General features: G+C 63.2%; 2 protein-coding genes and 1 pseudogene across 12 annotated transcripts in view; 2 read left to right on the top strand and 1 right to left on the bottom strand.

The window, feature by feature from the left end:
* The window catches only part of PDZD7 (PDZ domain containing 7), an 18,576-nt gene extending 9,174 nt beyond the window's left edge, over nt 1–9,402 (top strand). The window contains exons 10-17 of one of the 6 annotated variants that reach the window (XM_045582004.1): nt 745–795; nt 1,377–1,552; nt 5,287–5,378; nt 5,510–5,601; nt 5,731–5,802; nt 6,686–7,297; nt 7,799–7,899; nt 8,308–9,402. In XM_045582004.1, the coding sequence (XP_045437960.1) occupies nt 745–795; nt 1,377–1,552; nt 5,287–5,378; nt 5,510–5,601; nt 5,731–5,802; nt 6,686–7,297; nt 7,799–7,899; nt 8,308–8,523 (1,412 nt within the window). In that variant the 3' untranslated portion in view covers nt 8,524–9,402. The other 5 variants (XM_045582005.1, XR_004988133.2, XR_006741711.1 and 2 more) reach the window with 5 other exon arrangements.
* Nucleotides 4,010–4,157, top strand: LOC118719627 (annotated as a pseudogene).
* On the bottom strand, nt 9,238–19,365 carry LZTS2 (leucine zipper tumor suppressor 2). Of its 6 annotated transcripts, none has more exons than XM_036438897.2 (5): nt 19,130–19,365; nt 13,460–13,909; nt 12,216–12,881; nt 11,275–11,520; nt 9,238–10,560 (listed from the first exon to the last, which is right to left on the bottom strand). In XM_036438897.2, the coding sequence occupies exons 2-5, from the start codon at nt 13,865–13,867 to the stop codon at nt 9,877–9,879; spliced, it is 2,004 nt and encodes a 667-aa protein (XP_036294790.1). In that variant the 5' UTR covers nt 13,868–13,909; nt 19,130–19,365; the 3' UTR covers nt 9,238–9,876. The 6 variants fall into 6 exon arrangements, with proteins under 6 accessions (XP_036294790.1, XP_045437962.1, XP_036294787.1 ...); XM_045582006.1 differs by lacking the exon at nt 19,130–19,365 and adding an exon at nt 17,428–17,627; XM_036438894.2 differs by lacking the exon at nt 19,130–19,365 and adding an exon at nt 16,443–16,601.

The following is a 19,365-nucleotide window of genomic DNA, read 5'->3' as shown; positions in this document are numbered from 1 at the left end:
GTCTCCACTGCAGCCTCAGGCTCTCCTTGGCCGCCCCGCCGGGACCACCGGCCCCGCGGTCACTGTGACGTGGGAGAGAGCCTCTGCTCTCAGCTCCCCTGGGGAACGCGCACTGAGGATGCGGGGCCCTGGGTGAAATCAAAGTGTGTTCCAGAGGGGAGAGCGGGTGCTGGGTAGGCAAAAACAACCAGAGGATGAGGAGCTGGGCCCTGTGCCCTTCTCCCCTCACCCCCCGCCCGGGGGCTGCAAGGTGACAGCCCCATGGGAGAGACAATCCCTTCAAATAAGGGCAGGCCAGCCCCCCTTCCTCAACTCCTCTCTCTCTCCACAGCCCCCAGGGCCCTGCTCTCTCCTGGTTCTCCTCCCACCTCTCAGGCCACTCCTCTCTCTCCTCCAAAGGCTGTCCCTTTTCTCTGGGTCCCCCGAAGGTGAGTGCAACCCCAGACTTTGTCCCTAGGGTTCTTGCCTCCATCCATTTGCTTCCAAATGAATCTCTATAAGCAGAGCTCCGGCTGTTCCCTCTCTCGATCCAAATCCTTCACGTACTCACCACTGCCTGCAAACCAAGTTCTTGGCCTGAGCATGGCCTTCGAGACCCTCCTAGCCTGGCTCCTTGCCTCCCCATCCCACCGCCTTCCAGCCTGAACCCTCCGTACCAACCAGTGACCCATCCAGTCCTGAACCCCCCAATCCCCGACTTTCAGATCGGGGACAGGGCCTGCTGCTGAGCCTTTTTCTTCTTAGCAGGGGGAGTGGGACCGGTGCAGAAGTTCGTCACCTGGAGGCTGAGACGCGGTAATTGACGCATCGCTTTACCAAAGAGGTTTACAGCGGAGCTGCTGGCGGGGTGGGGTGCATGCTGGGGCAGCTAAGGGTCTTCGGGCTAAACTCAGTTGCGATCAAGCATGAGGGACCAGGCAGATAGGGAAGTCCATACTGGGGGCAGCTAGAAGAACTGGACTAGGAAAAATAGGGCTGCAGACAGATATTGCGGTACATGTTTAGGCCTCTGGAGTTGGAGTTGGGGCTCCCAAATACAGACTTGGGGGGATATGAGGAAGGCTTGTGAGAACTCCAATGGGGACCTCGACAGTGTATGTTCAGGGTACCCCGGGGCCCCTGGGCCAGGCCTCCATTACGGAACAGACTGGCAGAGGGGTCTGTGATGTGGGCAGAGGGGTTGGGGTAGGGCTCCATTGGCGGGCAGATCACCATGGCAGACTGTGTTGGGGAGCATGGCTGGGACTCCGTCAGGGGCACCTGGGCCTCTCACCCAGAACGTCCAGGGGTTTGACCCCCCCCTTTAGGACAGCCCCTACCTCCTCTCCGGATGGCTCCAGGCTCCTCCATCATATCCCTTTGCTCCTGCCCTGCAGACCGGGAGAGGGGCCGGGCCCTGCTCTCTGCCAGGTCCGGGAGCCCCTCCGGCCAGCTGCCCAGCATGGACGAGCAGGTGCAGGCCTGGGAGAGCCGGCGGCCCCTGATCCAGGACCTGGCCCGGCGGCTGCTGACTGATGACGAGGTGCTGGCCGTCACCCGCCACTGCTCCCGGGTGAGCCCCCGGCCGGCCGGCCGGCCCCCAGCCCCAGCACATGGCCCCTCGGTCACCCAGGCCCTCACTCACTCAGGCTACTGTCTGCTGACCAGCATCTGGGCTCAACACCGCGAGGCCCGTGGTCATTAACAGCGGGAGTCACCCCTGTCACAGGCACACACACACACCCGCACACATGCTGAGCTCACAGCCGGAAAGGGCAGCTGGACACCAGAACCTAGACACCCATCCTGACAACTCATGTGAAGTGCTGTGAGGGGAAAGAACACGATAAAGGAACACAAGAGCACAAATGAGAGGTGGCCTCGGAGGGCCTGTCTGAGGAGGTGATGTTTAAGCTCAGGAGAGAAGGAGCCAGGCAGGTGATGGGTTGGGGTACAGGCGTCTCTGTAGCCACCCGCCTCTGTTCTTCTCTAAACCCCAGCCCGTCCCCATGCCTCCCTCTGCTCCTGGGTGAGCCAGCAGGCCTGGCACAGGTAAGTCATCCCTTGTCCCTCCCCCCACCTCACAGCCCAACCCTCTCAACACCTGCACTGCCACTCTCTGTTCCCTTCCACCTCAAACAGCCCAGAGCGGCAAAGAGGTCAGATGGGAGGCCGAAACTGGTTTGGCTCAGTGGTAGAGCATCGGTCTGCAGATTAAAAGGTCCCGGGTTCGATTCCGGTCAAGGGCATGTACCTTGGTTGCGGGCACATCCCCGGTGGGGGGGGGGGGGTGCAAGAGGCAGCTGGTCGATGTTTCTCTCTCATCGACGTTTCTAGCTCTCTATCTCTCTCCCTTCCTCTCTGTGAAATATCAATAAAATAATAATAATAATAATAATAATAATAATAATAAAAGGGGTCAGATGGGAGGGGTCTTCGTAGCCTGAAGGTTGGTGACTACAGAAGGCACATGCCACCCCCTCCAGGAGGACTGGAAGGCCCTCTCCAGGTTCTAGGCTTCCCGCTGCCTCGGCCTTCCGGTTTCTGGGATGGCTTCCCTGCCATGAATCTGGGAACTCGCGCCTGTGTCCAAGGGCTGTCTGGGGAGTTTTTAGGAAACCATTTGTGGATCTCTCACTCCTCCCCACTCCGTCACCTTGGTCAGGGTGGGGCTGTGCTGTATGTCTGGGTGATGTGTGCGTTTGTCTGTCTGTGGAGTGCCTGGGTTTGTGTTGACGTAGCCGTCACACGATTGTATCTGTGTGAGGGTGCATGAGTCACCTGGAGACTGAGGCGTGGTAACTCAGGCATCCTCTTACCAAGGCTTGTTTAAGGCAGGGCCCCCTGTGATCTGCTGCATCATGTTGGGGGCAGCTAATGGCTTTCGGCTTTCCCTAAACCCAAGTGTCACGCTCATCTCTCAAGGCCAAGCGGGGCCAGCTGTTGAACCGGCCTCCGTAAGCATGCACTTCTGGGCCGTGGCCACTAGGTGGGCCTCCGTTCCTTCATTCGCTCCTTTTTCCTAATTCCTGGCTTCTCTCTCCCCCACCTCAACACGGATGCCTCTCACTGTGTCCCCACAGCACCTGGGGAGCTCCACATACTACCCAGACCTGACCCAAGCCCTACCCACACCAAGAGATCAGACCCTCTGGGGTGGCCTGAGAGATGAGTAAATCTCCCCTAGTGATTCTGATGCGTGTCCCCGAACCCCTTCTCTCGACCTCCTCACAGCCTCCAGGCCGGGCATGGTAAGCCACCTCTCTGATCACTTCACACTCCCCAAGCCCCTTGGAACCTCCGTGACAGGATGGAGTGCAAGTTCCTTGTTCTCACCATCAAGGTCCGCCCTGATTGAACTCCTCAACCCACTAACCTCAGCTTTCCCATAGCCTAAGGTGACCAGACGTCCCGCTTATGGCGGGACAGTCCTGATTTTTCACAATTTGTCCCGCGTCCTGCGGTGTTTTAAAAAAGTCCCGATTTTCCCCAAAAAAAACAGGACTTCTTTAAAATGCCGCGAGACAGCCCTGGCTGGTTTGGCTCAGTGGATAGTGCGTCGGCCTGTGGACTGGAAGGTCCCAGGTTCGATTCCCATCAGGGGCATGGACCTCAGTTGTGGGCGCATCCCCAGTGGGGGGTGTGCAGGAGGCAGCTGATGGATGTTTCTGACTCTCTATCCCTCTCGCTTCCTCTCTGTAAAAAAATAAATTAAATAAATCAATAAATCAATAAAATGCTGCGGGACAAATTGTTAAAAATCGGGACTGTCCCGCCAAAAACGGGACGTCTGGTCCTTACCATAGCCACCACATCACCCCTGCTCTCCACATAGCCGGGCACAGGGTATGAACGGCACAGCTCTACTGCTCACCCTGCTGTCACCGCCTGCACAGCCTACACGGAGGCCCCTTACGTAACTCACGATCAAGCTAAACTTCTGTCCACCCATTGGCCCACGTCCCCCTGGGAGCACGTTCCTCCCAACACGCATGCTGATCCCGGAGTTTATCCTTAAGAGCCGGTGTAAATCCTTACCTGGCAGGGGAGAGGCCATGATCACGAAGGCGGTTTTCCCAAGGCGAGGCTTAGCCATTGCACTCCGGATGTGCTGACCCCTGCGGTGTGTCCCCCCCCAAAAAGAAGAGTCAGTGTAAATGCCACCGCTTCCATGAAGCCCACTCTGACCTTCCTCCCCACCCTTCTCTGAGACTCCTTGTGAGGGCTTTATGGTTCACTGGGACATGCGGCTCATCCTGCCCCTCAGTCCGACTACACCGAGTTCCTGAAGATCGGGAACAGGGTTTTTATTACTGTGCCCCTCACCCTCCAGCACAGCCTGGCACTGAGTGGTGCTGAATGCAGGTGTGTGAACGTGCAGCTTGTGCACCTCTGTGACTATGTGGGGGTATATTGTCCTTGTGTGTGTGTGTGTGTGTGTGTGAGTCCCCACAACTTTGTGTGTGACTTAGGACCACCCACAGAGTGTATCTTTTATTTACTTCCAGCTATGCATGAATGTCTTGCTCTGACCAGCAGAGCATGCTGTGTCTCTGTGTCTGTGCCCCTGCAGGATGCTCTGTGTTTGTGTCCCTGAATCAGTACGCGTCTCCCTTTCACCACCAGGGGGCGCTACGTGTCCACCAGGGTGGCTCCCAGTGCTGTTTGCCAGTTTGTCTGCGTAGGTGGGTGTGGTCGGTGACATCCGGGCAGTGCCATCCTGGAGAGGCTTTCTGTACCGCCACTCCGTCCCCACGGTCCTCATTCCAGCCCTGGACAAAGGCTAATTTGTAGGTCTGTGTGCAGACAAACGATGGGCCAGCCAGGCGCACAGCCTCGTGCTTGGCTCCAACCTCTTCCTTCTGCTTGGAGGGAGGGGTGGGGAGGAGCGTCCACTCACCGCACATCCTTTTCCCGGACAGCGCAGGCCAGAGCCAGACCTCTCAAGTTTCAGTCCCTCTTCCCACTTCCTCGTCGGTGTGGCGTCGGCAGGGTCCTTTTCTCTGAGCCTCAGTTTCTTCGTCTGCAAACCAGGAACAAAGAATGCCATCTCTCAGGGTGGCTGGTGGCTAAATGAGAGACGTAGTAGGTAAACAGCTTAGAAAAGTGCCTTCCTCGGAGCTGTCCTCGCTATCACACGTCTGTTGTTATTGTTGCATGCTTTCACCGAGTCACCGAGATAAGACATCCTGTGGACGGCCCGGGATGGGGAGAGCTCTTCCTAACATCCCCCCGGGCCCCCAAGTGGCCCCCGGCCCAGCTCAGGACGTCCCTGCCGCCCCCTGACCTGTGTGCCTGTCTCTGCAGTACGTGCACGAGGGCGGCGTGGAGGACCTGGTGAGGCCCCTGCTGGCCATCCTGGACAAGCCCGCCAAGCTGCTGCTGCTGCGGGACATCAGGTGGGAGGGGCTGTGGGGAGTCTGGGCAGGAGAGGGGCCCCCCCGACACCTGCCCCCACCGTCCCAGGCCGAAGCCCCCGCCCCCCGCACCTTGCGATCTGAACCCTCGCCCACCCCTCGCCCTCTCCCAGGAGCGTGGTGGCTCCCACAGACCTGGGCCGCTTCGACAGCATGGTGATGCCCGTGGAGCTGGAGGCGTTCGAGGCCCTCAAGAGCCGGGCAGGTCAGCGGCTGGGAGCCCCAGGTGGGGGCTGGGGTGGCATATCCCTGTGGGAAGGGGCAGAGCCTGTCAGCGGAGCCCATAGGGGTGCCGGTCAGCCTGTCCCTGCCCTGACCTCCTCTCTCCGCCCAGTCCGGCCTCCTGCTCTGCGACCAGCCCGGCAAGACACACCACCCAAGCGTCACCTCATCACCCCCGTGCCTGGTCAGTCCGAGTCCCGGAGCCGGAGAGGGGGCACACCCAGGAGGGGGGCCTGGGGGAGGGAGGACAGGGGGAGGGACTGGGGGAGGGAGGAGAGGTGAAGGGACTGGGGGAGGGAGGGCAGGGGGAGGGACTGGGAGAGGGAGGAGAGGGGGAGGGACTAGGTGAGGGAGGACAGGGGGAGGGACTGGGAGAGGGAGGTCAGGCGGAGGGACTGGGAGAGGGAGGGCAGGGGGAGAGACTGGGGGAGGGAGGGCAGGGAGAGGGACTGGGGGAGGGAGGGCAGGGGGAGGGACTGGGGGAGGGAGGACAGGGGGAGGGACTGGGGGGGAACCAGAGGGAGGGACTGGGGGAGGAAGGACAGGGGGAGGGACTGGGGGAGGGAGGACAGGGGGAGGTCCTAGGGGAGGGAGGACAGGGGGAGGAACTGGGGGAGGGAGGACAGGGGGAGGACCTGGGGGAGGGAGGACAGGCCTTCCTTCGTCCCTGCCCCGCGGACCGAGGGTGTTGTGGTTTCAGAGGTGTGTGTGGCTCCTGAGGGAAAGCCCTAATCCACCAGAACCGTGTCTGCCACATCCGCTCGCCACTATTACTTACCTAATAATTGGTTCTAAACCCACTCACTTTTTTAAATCAGTCTGTGCGGTAACCTCCAAGAGATTACCAGTTTGGTGTGTGAGTCATATTTTTTTTTAGACACATTTAGAAAAAGCTCTAACCATCACAATGGAAAGCATGAGAGTCACCATACAATGGCCCTCGGGCAGGGGCCCTCCCGGTGGGGAATTGTTTCCAGCAAACCCGGGCCTGGTCTCCTCGGCCTCGGAAAGGCGAGGACGGGGTCCGGGCTGCTGGGGGGCGGCCTGACCGGGGCTGCTTTCCCCAGACAGCCGTGGAGGCTTCTACCTGCTGCCTGCGAATGGCTTCTCTGAGGAGGAAGAGGATGGGGAGCTGAGGGAGCGGCTGGGGGGCCTCCAGGTCTCCCTGGGCACCTCTGCCTCCTGCCACCCCCACAAGGGGGTCCCCCCTCTCCAAGACGTGCCAGTAGACGCCTTTGCCCCACGCCGAGGCACCTGCACACCCCCGCCCCAGCCGCCCCCCGTGGCTCCCCGGCCCCCGAGGCCTAACTGGCTGCTGACAGAGCCCCTCGCCCGAGAAGGCCCTCGCCAGAGCCGCAGCCGGAGCCAGGGCCAGGGCCAGGGCCCGGCCCAGAGCCGGAGCCGGAGCCGGAGCCGCAGCCGGGGCAAGCCCCCCGGACGCAGGCGTTCCCCGTCCCCGGCGCCCATCCTCACCCCTGGCATGGCCAACGGGCGCTACCATAAGCCTCGGAAGGCCAGGCCCCCTCTGCCACGGCCTCTAGATGGGCAGGGGGCCGAGGCGAGAGGCAGCCAAGGGCCCAGTGAGAACGGAACTGGCAGGACCGCCGAGCAGGCAGCCACGAAGGCCCCCCGCGGGGAGCTGAGGACAGTCACGCTGTCCAAGATGAAACAGTCCTTGGGTGAGTCTGGGCGGGCGGAGGGGGGGGGGGGCTCCTGGGTTTGGGGATGTGACGAGGGGCCTGGGCCCAGGAAAATCATCTGGGTCTTGGGGTGTAGTTGGGGGAACCTATAGATTTGGGGGTTTTGAGGTCTAGAGTAGGGGTGTCGAACTCAATCAGAGAAGGGGCCAAAATCTAAAATCCAGCCTAAATCGCGGGCCGAATGGTTTACTGAACAGTCATAAACTGTCATTGTGATGGAAACGCAGCGGAGTGCAGTGGTGACAGCGTGGTGCGGGCCACATTGCAAGGCCTGGCGGGACGGATTTGGCCCGCGGGCCTTGTGTTTGACTCTAGAGGATTTTGGAGTGAGTTGAGGATTGAGTACGGTAGTAACAGAACTGGAGTTTGGGGGAGGGAGGGGGCCCCGGATTTGGGGATGGATGGGGTCCTGGGTCTACCCGGTGCGCTCTGGGCTGAGGGGGATGGCATCACTCTTCTCCCACGTCTCTCACTCTCTAGGCATCAGCATCTCGGGGGGCATCGAGTCCAAGGTGCAGCCCATGGTGAAGATAGAGAAGATCTTCCCCGGGGGAGCCGCCTTCCTCAGTGGGGCCCTGCAGGTGGGGGAAGCCGCCAGTGCACTCCCTCGGCCTGGTGCTGGTCCTGGCTGCTGGCCGGGGCAGGCTGGCCTCTGGCGGGGGCAGGCTGGTTCACGCGCATCTGCCAGCCGGGCATGTTCAGACCAGGTCGTGGGAGGAGAGGGGTCAGGAGGAGCTGGCCAAGACAAAAAATCTGTCCCCTCCTGCCAGCTTGGGCCTGAGGGCGGCCCATCCCGTCCCACCCCTTGCCCCAAGGGACAAAGGGCCATTGTCTGTGCCCCACCCAGCCCCCAACAGCCCCAGGCACAAAAGTCCCATTGTCCATCCCTCCACCCAGAAGGAGTGTCCTCGCTGGTGGAGGTGGAGGTTGGACGCTGGAGCAGGGGGTGACCTGAGGAGCAGGGCTGTGACCTCCCACTCCCTCCCTAGGCTGGCTTCGAGCTGGTGGCAGTGGATGGAGAGAGTCTGGAGCAGGTGACCCACCAGCGAGCAGTGGACACCATCCGCCGGGCGTATCGGAACAAAGCTCGGGAACCCATGGAGCTTGTGGTCCGGGTCCCCTGGCCTGACCCGCCCCCCTTGCCCTCTGACTCATCAGCACCCAGCGATCAGCTCCTTCCTCCAGACCATTCCCCTGCCTGCTGACCCCCGGGTGGCACGCCCATTGGCTGCCAGAACCTCGCAGCGCCCTTCCCAACCATATCCAGACCTCTCCCACTGTCGCCACCCTCCCAGCCCCTAGATTCTCCTCTAGATTCTCACCCAGCTCTCCCCATCTATCCCACTGAGGCTTCCCACCGACCTCAGATCCGCCCACTGGCCCCAGAATCCTCCTGCTCTCCCAGACCTCCCGCCTACTGACCTTCTGACTCAGGAACCTCCCAGTCCTGCTTGCCTCGCCTACTCCCAGAGCTCCATCTCCCTGCCTTCTTCCCTCCCCCGAGGCTCTGCCCTTTCCAGACACACTTGGTGTCAAGGACAAGGTGCTACTGGGCAGCCCGTGTCCCCTACTCCCTGCTCCTAACCTCCCGAGACAGCAAGGTCGAGAAGCCCAAGGTCTGGAACTTGGGATCGGAGGGTACTTTCTCCTGATGCCCCCTCTGACTCTCCCGAGCTCTGGGGGACACGGACTCTCAGATAGCCCTCAGTCATCGCACCCACCTCCCAGCCCCACGCAGTGTTCTACGCAAGGATGTCTTTCCTCATTTCTCAGACCCAGAGAGACATTTCATGTCGAGGTCCACTAGCCGCAGACTTTCTACTGGATTTGTCCTTTCCCCTTCCTCCCCCAAAGACCTGCAGGAGGGGTCGGGGGAGGGTCAAACAAGGTCCCATAATCTTTATCCAACAACGGTCCCCTTTTTTTAAAAATCAAAAAAAATTTTTTTAATTTTTTTTTTCTTTGGGTTTGTACAAGAAATTTACAGTGTGAAAAATATACAAGTGAAATACGAGGCCATACACCAGGGTGTCGGGAGGGGCAACTTGGTCACAAACACAAATAAACGAGACAGACATTTCTGAGTTCTTCCTTTGGTCTGACGATAGCCACCCCCCACCGCAGGCGAGAGGCTGCAGAGCTGGAAGCGCGGGATCAGACCCCGTCCCAGCCCCGCCCCCCCGACACGGGCAGGGGAGGGCAGGCACATCTGGAGCAGCTGGCGCTGTCTGGCTCTCTCTGGCTTTGGAGTGTGGAGACGAGGGAGCTTCTTCCTCTCCCCAGTCCCCTGGCTGGTTGAGCTGGTGAGCGTTCGGGGTGAATGAGTGGGGTTGGCAGAGTGGCACTGGCAACAGGTGGGGAGTGAAACAGGCTGTGTGAGCAGGAGCCTCTGGGTGACGGCGACTACAGGGACCTCCAAGGGGGGTTCTGATCTTGCTCATCCAAGTCACAGGGCGGCCCCGGGTTCTTGGCAGAGGCCCTCCGGGGCCCTCCGTGGACCCGAGGCAGCGGTTCCCTTTCAGTGGAGCTCCCTGCAGAGCGGGGGGCCCCCGAGGGCCCTAGATTTCCGTGGCGGTGATCTCCTCCAGGCAGATGCAGGGGGCCGGCTCCGCCAGGCCCAGGTCGGCGAGCTCCCGGGCCTCCAGCTCCAGGCTGAGCCGCTGCAGCTCCTGCTCCAGCTGCCGGTTCCGCCGGTACATCTGGATGTAGTTGTGCTGCAGCTGCTTCTGGTAGCGGATCACCTGCTCCTTCTCCGCCTGCCAGGCCAGCCGCTCTCCCTCGAAGCCGTCCCTCTGCTCCTCGCCCCGCCGCCGCTCCTGCTGCAGCTCGGCCTGCAGCCGCTCCACCTGGGCCCGCAGGCTGCCCCCGGCCCCGGCGGCCACGCGCTGCGCCTTGGCCTCGTCGCTCTCCGCCAGGAGGAACGGGTCAGCAGGGGCAGCTGGCGCCGCGGGTTCCCGGAGCCCCGCCGCCTCGGTGTCCAACTGCCCGGCTTTCTCCCGAAGCCGCTCGGCCTCCTGGCGGTGCCGCTGCAGCTCCTGGGAACAGGCCTCCAGCTCCAGCTCTCGGGCCCGGGCCGCCTCCTGGAGGCCCCGCACCCAGCCCTCACTGACCCGCAGGGCCGCCCGCGCCTCCCGCAGGGCCACCCGCAGGGCCACCAGCTCACTGCCCTTCTGCACCAGCTCCGCCTGAGACTCCTTCAGTTGTTGCTTCAGCAGGGAGATCTCGCCCGACTTCTGGCACACCTGGTGGTGGGAGGCAGGCAGGAAGGATGGTGAGGAGGGTTCTTCCCCGGGGTGGGGGGTGGAGGGGAGGGTCAGGCCCTGACAGCATGCTGGACGTTCTGGAGAGGAGGTCTGATCCTCGTACCCGTTTTACAGGTGAAGATACTGAGGCAGGCCTAGCGACAGGTTCAAGGTCATACAGTTTGTCAGCGGCTAAAGTGGCGACGGACCCAGATTTCCCCCCTTCAGAGTGGTGTCTTTAAACCACTTTGGTTAAAAGCACACACACAGGAGTCAGAGACTGACTTGATTCAAATCTCAGCTCTGCCGCCACAGCCTGGGTGTAATTTTGGGCTCCAGCCTTGCTGGGCCTCAGTTTCTGCATCTCTAAAACAGGGATGTTTACAGGGCCCACCTCACAGGACTGTCCATGAAGACTGGATGATACAGAGTCAATGTAACGTGCTTTGAACAGTGCCTGGTGCAGAGCAAGCGCTCCATTCCGATCACTGGCTGGAAGGCAGTGGGCGGGGATGCCCACGGCTGTGGGCACCAGACCGGGCCGAGGCGCGGCTCCCTCCCAGCTCGGGAGGTCAGAGGGCGATCTTCATCTCGCAGAGGGGGGAAAGGGGGGGCCCTCTAGGGGTGGCAGGCTCCTGGGGGGTGTTCCTGGGCCCCTCTTTCTAGGGGATGCTCCTGCAGGACCCCGCTCCTTCCCCCCCGGGTCGGACCCACCTCCCACTTGGTCTCCTCGAGCCGGGGCCCGAGCTCCCGCTGCTCCCGCTCGAAGGTGGCGCAGCGCCGCTCCAGCTGCTCCCGCTCCTGCAGCAGCTGCGCGAAGTCGTCCTGCAGCTGCCGCTTCTCCTGCTGCAGCTGGAACACCTGCAGCTGCAGCAGCTGCTGGGCGCGCTGGGCCCGCTGCGCCTGGGCCGCCCCGTCCTCGCGCCCCCGCTGCCAGTGCCGCTGCCGGTCCTCGTACACCTGCGGGCGAGAGGCAGGCCTGGGTCCTGGCGGCTCCCCCGGACTCCGAGCCCGAGCTGCCCCCCATCCCTGACTGCTCTGCTGGCCTCCGGGGGCGTTAGGCGGCTGGATGACACTCAACAACTGCAATAACAGGACCACAGGGACAAGCACTCTTAGGACAATAGAAACAACAGTAATAGCAAGCACTTACGTGGCACTTTCTAAGTGCCGGGCATTCTTCTAAACACTTTCCACCCTTTGCCCTACTCATGAACACCGAGAGAAAAAAAAATATCCCCATTTTGCCGAAGCCGGTTTGGCTCAGTGGATAGAGCGTCAGCCTGCGGACTGAAAGGTCCCGGGTTCGATTCCAGTCAGGGGCATGGACCTTGGTTGTGTGCATATCCCCAGGGGTGTGCAGGAGGCAGCTGATCGATGTTTCTCTCTCGTCGATGTTTCTAACTCTCTATCCCTCTCTCTTCCTCTCTGTAAAAAATCAATTAAAAAAAAAAATATATATATATATCCCCATTTTATAGATGAGGAAACGGAGGCTTAGTACTAACAGGCAAAGGGCAGTGCTGGGTTTGAATCCTCACCACGCTACAGTGAAGCCAGGTCACTGGGTGGCAATGGGGTCACGAGTACAGCTGCCCGCTCCCAGCACCTCCGGAGGCCCTGCCGCGCCTCCCCCACGGTCACACGGACGACACCTGGCGCACGGTCACCTCACTCTCCTCCAGACTGTCCCGCAGCTGCTGCAGCTCGGCTTCGCGGTCTCGGAGCTTCCCCTCCAGGGCGCAGTGCAGCAGCGCCTCGTCCGAGGGGGGCGGAGGGGGCGGGGGCGGCGGCGGGGAGCGCTCCCCGCAGGAGCTGCTGTCCGGGGAGGCCCGGGGGCCGCTGCCCGAGAGGCCTCCGGCCGCGCGGCCTCCCAGGGAGCCTGTGCTCTTGCTGGAGGAGGACCGGCCGCTGTCCGAGTGGGAGGGCCCGGCAGGGGCTCCGCGGGCTGCTGGCCCTGGCAGTGCCCCCCGCCCGGGGCCGTGGGAGGGCAGGTGCCCGCCCGGGGAGCCGGTGGCTGGCTCGGCGCCCCCCGTGCTGTACGTGGGCAGGCTGGACAGGGAGTTTCGGCCGGAGTCGGACAGCGTCCCTGATGGGCAGCCGCTGGCCCAGCCGCTCAGTGCCAGGGGTTTGTCAGCAGCTGAGGAGGCGGAGGAGGAAGAGGAGGAGGCGGCGCCCCCAAACAGCTGTGTTAGGCTGCCCTGGCTCCCCGACAGTCCGGTGGCCCGAGGACCCAGGAAGCTGGGGAGAGACGGCGCCCCTCGAGGTTTGGGCAGGACTGGCTTGAAGGCCGTTGGGCGGATCAGGATTTTCTCCATGTTCTGAAACGAGGTGCCACGGGGTGAGCTGCTCAGTCTCTCAAAGCCCTCGCCACACTCCCTGTCTTCCCATCCGGGGGTCCCCCATCCCCATACATTAGTAATGGCTGCCACTGAGAGCCTCCCGCGTGCCAGCTTTATGCCAAGTAACTTAAAAGGTTCATCTCTAGTCAGTACAGAAGCCACACGAATAACACATGATCACTATCCGCATATCACGGGGGAGAACATGGAGGCTGAGCCCGGTTCAAGGTATGACAGCAGCCGTTTCAAATAGCGAACATTTACCGAGTGCACAGTAGATGCCGGGTACTAGGCTAAGCACTTTACATATATCATTTAACTTTCACAACAGGCTTATGGGAGCTGACCGACCGCCTCCATGTCACATAGATGGGAACAGGCTCAGGACGGTTAAGTGACTTCCCCGAGGTAATCGAGCCAGAACGAGGCCGAGCTGGGATTAGAACTCAGATCTGGCGAGTCTGGAGCCCACACGCTTACACAGACCCCCCCACTCCCCCAGCTCCTCCAGGGGGCTCCCGATCCCCCCCGGGCCCCGAAGGAAGGCCGGCCCTCACCTTCTCCAGCTTCCCGGAGACGGGAATGAGCTTGGGCGGGGGGCCGCGGAGGTGGGCGTTGCGTGCCCGCTGCTCCCGGGCGTCCTCCATGTCGCTGCTGGGGGTGGACGGGGACTCCGTCCGGAAGTCCTCGTTGATGTAGGTGAAGGTGGTGCCCGGAACGGCCTTCCTGGGGGGCACGGCCGGGCACAGGGGCTCCTGGGCCTCGTAGCCGCCCCGCAGCAGCCCGTCCTGCTGGCGGAAGAAGGTGGGCCCGGGGGGGCCGTGGTGGCGGGAGGGCGCTGGCCCCCCGGGGCAGGGCCGGCCTGAGATGAGGCTGCTCACGCTGCCCATGGCCGGGGCGGGAGGGGTCGTGGTGGCCTCAGGAGCGGGCTCCAGGGGCACCGGCAGCGTCTGCACGATGGCCATGGCGGCAGCACCTCTGGCCTGGCCGGGGGCCTCCGGGGGAACCTGCAAGCAGGGCAGCGGGGTCAGAGTCCCTCCACCTGGAGCCCCTCCCTGTGAAAGGTCCCCAGTCCCTCTCCTGGCCCCTCATCTCAGGTCGAACAGCCGCCCCCCCCCCCCCATACAACAATGTTAGCTACTTGGTCCCCCAAGGCTCCCCCTCCGAGCGCTGGCATGAACCTTGGTTCTCCCCGCACCCCCGACCGCTGCCCGGCGTGGCTCTGAGCAGGGCAGAGGGCTGAGTCTTCGGAGCAGGATGATGAGGGGACAGGGGGAGGCCCGGTGATTCCGCAGGGCCCAGCCCCGCTCGGCATCCCCCCCCCGAGGCCAGGACTCAAGTGTGGAAGGCTGCTGGGCGGATCCAGTCCCCTGGGACAGGTGGCCTCCTTAGAGGGCAGTCTGGCCAGAAGCAACCTCAGGGACGAAGTCAGCAGCTCAGATGGTAATTAGGGAACAAAGAGCCAAGGCCAGGCCCAGCCTCCCCAGCTGGGCCTCAGTTTCTCCCAGACACAGAGGCGGCAAGGGCGAAGCCGGCCAAACAAGAAACTCGGAGCTCTCAGGGCGCCCAGAGGTGCCCTCTGGGATCTCCTGACTCCACGCAGGTGCATGCTTGTTGCCATGACAACTTCTAGCCTCACCATACCCCATCAGCTGGGCCTAAAGGAATCCACAGGAGCCTGCCGCCAGCTCCTACGAAACCCCCAGCTTCAGGTGGTCCCCAGTGCGATCCCAAAGGGGTGAGGGCAGACGCCCCACCATCACCCCTGGCCGCTGCTTCAAGATCTCACTTCCCTGGGGCCCTGGGAAGAGGGCTCCACCCCCAGGCCCTCCTCCTTCCTGGAAGGGGACAGCGAGTCTCCGCCCGGAACTCCCTCCATCCTGAGGCGAGGACGAAGACCAGGACTCCGGCATCTGCTGAAGTCATCACGCAGAGCGAGTGGGGGCCAAGAGGCGGACAGAGAACTGACTGCGTAGGAGCAGGAGCGTGTGCTTTTGTGTGTGTGTGTGTGTGGGTGGGTCTGGACACACAGCCTGAAAATGAGCACCGTGTACATGAAAAGGTGTGCGAGAACATCTTGAATGGGGGTATGTGATTCGATATGGGTAGGTAGGTAGTCATACATACGTGAGTACACGTGTGAATTCACACGGGTGCATTTTACAAGAGTAAGTATGTGTGTGACTAGGGGGGGGTGTCACTCTTACAAAGTATGTGAAAGTCACAAATACATACACAGTGAGTTTATGGCGTATGAGTGTGACTACACGAGAGAATACGTGTGGACAGATGTCCACTCACATGTACCTGAGTTTATATGTAAACTCACATTATTTTACACAAGTGTGTTACCAGGGAAGTGAGTGTGTATTCGTGTGTACAAAGGAGTGTGTGTGTACAGGAGCACGTGAGAGAGAGGGTGGGAGCCTGGGTGGCATGCTGGCAGGGCCAACTGGGTGAGTGGGAGCCGGGCTTTTGCCACTCACTGGAATGTGGGGGAGGAGAGAGATTCTCTGACTCCTTTGCCTGATCTGCTCCCCTTCTCGCTTGCTTGTGTTCCATTAAGTCCACCCTCACCTCCCTGCTCAAGGCAGAGACCCTGGGACCCTGGAAGATGTCCAGACCCAGGCAGGAGGAGCTGGGGGAGGGGGCGGGGAGAGTGGTGAGCACTGTCTACCGCACAAGTGCCAGCGCTGAGCAAAGTGAATGGAGCGCCCCTCCTCTGCCCTCTCCCAGGAGGCTCCAGAGCAGGAGAAAGCAGGGGCGCAGGGGCTTCTTAGGGGGCAGCAGGGGCTGGCACCTCTGTCTGCACCTCCCCACCTCAGTGAGCCCTGAGAAAGTGAGAACCTCGGGGAGGAGACTCAGAGACAGGGACCCAAAAGCCCAGAGACAAAGACTCCGAGGCCCCAGGGTGTCAGGTAGACAAGGAGGCAGACAGACAGACTCGGTGAGGCCAGAGCCCCGAACCCCACGGAGCCAGGGGCCCCGAGATCCGGAAGAGACAGAAAGTTGGGCCCTGGTGAACCAGACGCCCACGGAGCCGGCGCCGGAGCCGGAGCCAGGCGCCTGGAAGGCCAGGCCCGGCCAGCCAGGCTCCCGCTCTCTCCCGGAGCCCGGGAGAGAAGGAGGGGCAAGTCGAGGCTCCATTTTGAGAAAGGCGTCTCTGGCGGTGAGAATGGGAACCCCCACTCTCCCCGGCACCCCCGGGCTGACCCCTCCGGCCCAGCAGCCCCCCTCGGCGGGCCGGGGGAGCAGCGGGCAGCGCTCCGCCGCGGCCCCAGCGAGGTCTGGCCAAGGTCCGGAGGCCCACGGACCCGTGCCGGGGGCGGAGGAGTTGGGGAAAGTGTCCCCCTCACCCAATCCCAAGGAGCAGTCAAGTGGGAACAAGGCGTTTGGGATCACGAGTTCCCATTCTGCAACAGGAAGCCGGGAGCCCCCATCCAGCCGGGACCCCCCCTTCCCCCGCCGCCTCCGCTTCCATAAAGTGGGGCCGCGGCGGAACGCCCCCTCCCCGCCGGCAGAAGTTGGGGGCCCCCTCACCTCCGCCGCTGCGCTCCATGCTCAGCCCCGGGCCGCCCCCCGCGCCTCCGGCAGCCGCCCGGCTCCAGCCCGCGCGCGGCCACTCGGTCCGCCAGCCCGCCCCGCCCGCCCCGCCCCCGCCTCCGCGGCGCCCCCTGCGGGGCAGCCCCCGCCCGCCCGGCCGGAGGGGCGGCGCGGCGCGGGGGTGGGTCCCAGGGGCGTCCCCGCCCCCGGGGCGCGGCCTCCGCTAACCCTGCGCGTCACGCGTGTCCGGGCGCACGCGGGGGCTGCGACCCCGAACCCCTCTTCTCTCCCCGCCCCAGCCGGTGGCGGTGTGTCTGGGGGTTCGGTCGGCTTAAGACTCCGCGGCAGCGGCGGCGGGTCACCCTCCAGCTCAACCCCGACCGAGCGCGGGGCCCGCGGCAGCTGGTCATTGTTCCAGCACAAAGGGCCCGGCGGCCGCCCTGCCCCCTCCGCTCCTCCCGTTGAAGCGTTCCCCAGGGTTCTCTCCCCCCCAAGACACACCCCGACTTCGGAGCCCAGAGGGGGAGGCTGAGGGTCAGCTGCCGCCCAGTCTCTGCAGCGGCCGGGGCCCCCGCGCCCCAGCGCCAGCCCAGCCGGGGGCCAAGGCTCGGCCGGCGCCCGCCCCACCCCCGCGGCCAGGAGGAGGCACACTTGGCTTTGCGGGGGCGGCGCCACCTGGCGGCAGGTTCTGGAAACACACCCAGTCATCCTGCCCGCCCTCCGGACCTCGGCGTGGCCCCTATCCGGCTCCACCGCGCTGGACCCTCCCCACCCCGAGCCCAGGCCTGCCCCAGGGGCCGCTCCGTGCTCTTCAGCCTTCCCACAGAGCCATCGGTCATTGCTCGGAGAGGTAGCCCCAGGCCTTTCAACAATCACCCGCATGGTTACTGGACCAAACCCCACACCAGCCTCACAACATTCCACCGTCTTGTCGGGGTCACCGATATGCTCATCCTCTGGCAAAGAACACCACCTTTCCCACCTTCAGTTCCACACGGCCACAGGTCAGGGTCCACTCATCTGTTTGCCACCTTCCGACGTTCCCTAACCTTTCGGGCCCACGCACACAGAGACATGCTCGGAGTCACACAGCTGCTTGTGCACAGGCTTTCACAGCTCGCAGTCCTTGCACCCAGTCCCAATCCTAAACACACTTCCTCTCCTGAGCATCTTCCACACGCGGACGGCCTTGTTCACAGTCACAACTTCTTACACGTACACACGTTTCTCAAGCATCCTGCCGCACATACTTTCCTGCAGGGGTCTCTGTGACCTGGCAGGTCAGCTGATGCCAGCATCCCTGGGCAAGGACAGCCTCCTCCTGCCCCCCCCCCCCCCAAGGCCAGGCCTGCCAGCGCTCCTCTGCCCCAGGAAGGAGCATTTGCCCCCACCCTCCCCTTCCAGGCCACAGACCTGGCGGCCGCTCAGCTCTATTTTTAGCTCTATGGAAAGGGTTGTTTTTCTTTCTTTTTCCCTGGAAAGGGAAACATAGCCCAGCCACCCTCACTCGGGCTCACCCCCAGATCCTCGGCCTCCAAAGAACAGACGGGAGCCCCCCTCTCCAGCGGAGACCCCCTCCTCCGGTCTTGCCCAGAACCCAGCCTCCTGGGGCACCGGGAGCCTCCTCCCCTTTCTGGCAGCAGGCCCAGGAGCTCCAGCCGCAGCTGGGCTCGGCGTGTGCGTAGGGGTGGGGGGTGGGGCAAGGAGGGAGGCTGGTGGCCCCTGCCCGCTCCCTGATGGGGGAGGAGGGCTCGTCCTCCCTCGACCCTCATGAGGGGTATAGGCCCCCTCCAGTACTGAGGGGAGGATGATGCTCCTGCATGCTTTGGGGGAGGGGGTTTTCTGCTCCTACTTGGAGGGAGGAGCTCCCAGCTCTGCTACCCAGGCTGGAGGTATGGGACAGGGAAAGGGGGGGGGGGGCGGGGGCAGGTTGCTGTCCTCAGCCATCTGCAGTGCCCGGCCTCCATGCCTTCCGGGCTGAGTGCACCATGAATGTGTTGGCGAGAAGGAAGGCAGGAGCCCAGGTAACCCCACCCCAGCCCGTGTCCTGCTCTCCTGCGCTGCCCCGCCTCCAGGGGGCACAGTGCTCCCGTTTCTGGAGGAGGGTTTGTCACCTCTCTAGGCGGAGAATAGAATACAGGTCCCCCCACCCCCCTGCAAGGGACCCGGAAAACTCGCCCCGGGCTGGGGAGGGACGTCGGGCTGTGGCCGGGGAGGGGGAGGCACAGCCCACGGGTCCGTCCGTAAAGCGGTCACGTGCTCGGTGCCTGTTTACGTCTCAGTCTCCACCTGCAGGCCCCGGGGAAGCAGGAGCCGTGTGAGGTGTCCCACCCCCGTCAATTGTCAATTCCGCGACCACAGAGGTCCCCGTCCGCCGGGGTCCGTGCGCGCCGGTGACGGGGCTGCAAGAACTGCAGGAGCTACCCGCTGGGCGCGTCCTCTCCCGAGGGCACGTGTGCTCGCGTGTCCCGAGTGCGTGCACGGGTCTGGGTGCACGCGTGTGTGGGCCCGGCGTGTCCGTTTCCGTGCCGGTTTCCTGTTCAGACGCTTCGCCTGCGTCCCGGCTTGGGGAACCCCCCTCCTCCTCGTCCCAACCCCCAGCTTCGCCGGACGGGAAAGTTTACTCTGGAGCCGGGATGTGTGGGAGGCGCGAGCTCCGACACCCTCGCGGCCCCGCCACTCACCCGATGCCACCTGCGTCGCCGCTCCAGCTCCTGCCCGGCTCCGGCCCCAGCGCGGGCACCTTCTCGCCGCTGCAGACTCGCCGGCTCTCCAGCCCGCCCCGGGCTCCGGGCGCCCGCCAGGTCCGGCCTGGTGGAGCGGGGCGGGGCCGCTGAAGCCGCGCCCCCGGCCCAAGGAAGGGAGTGGTCTGCCCGGCACCCCCTCCACAGCCGACCCAGAACCCAGCCCAGCGGTAGCT

Source organism: Pipistrellus kuhlii, unplaced genomic scaffold, assembly GCF_014108245.1.
Source record: "Pipistrellus kuhlii isolate mPipKuh1 unplaced genomic scaffold, mPipKuh1.p scaffold_m20_p_15, whole genome shotgun sequence".
Lineage (NCBI taxonomy): Eukaryota > Metazoa > Chordata > Mammalia > Chiroptera > Vespertilionidae > Pipistrellus > Pipistrellus kuhlii.
This window is presented reverse-complemented; position numbering and strand designations above follow the sequence as displayed.

Bases quoted from the DNA above. Each gene is read 5' to 3' on its own strand.
- LZTS2 (XM_036438897.2), bottom strand. From the start codon at position 13,867: ATGGCCATCGTGCAGACGCTGCCGGTGCCCCTGGAGCCCGCTCCTGAG. The intron at 11,521-12,215 runs GTGTCGTCCGTG...TCTCGCCCGCAG, and splicing joins GTGAGGTGACCGTGCGCCAG to GTGTACGAGGACCGGCAGCG. The intron at 10,561-11,274 runs GTGGGTCCGACC...TCCCACCACCAG, and splicing joins TCGAGGAGACCAAGTGGGAG to GTGTGCCAGAAGTCGGGCGA.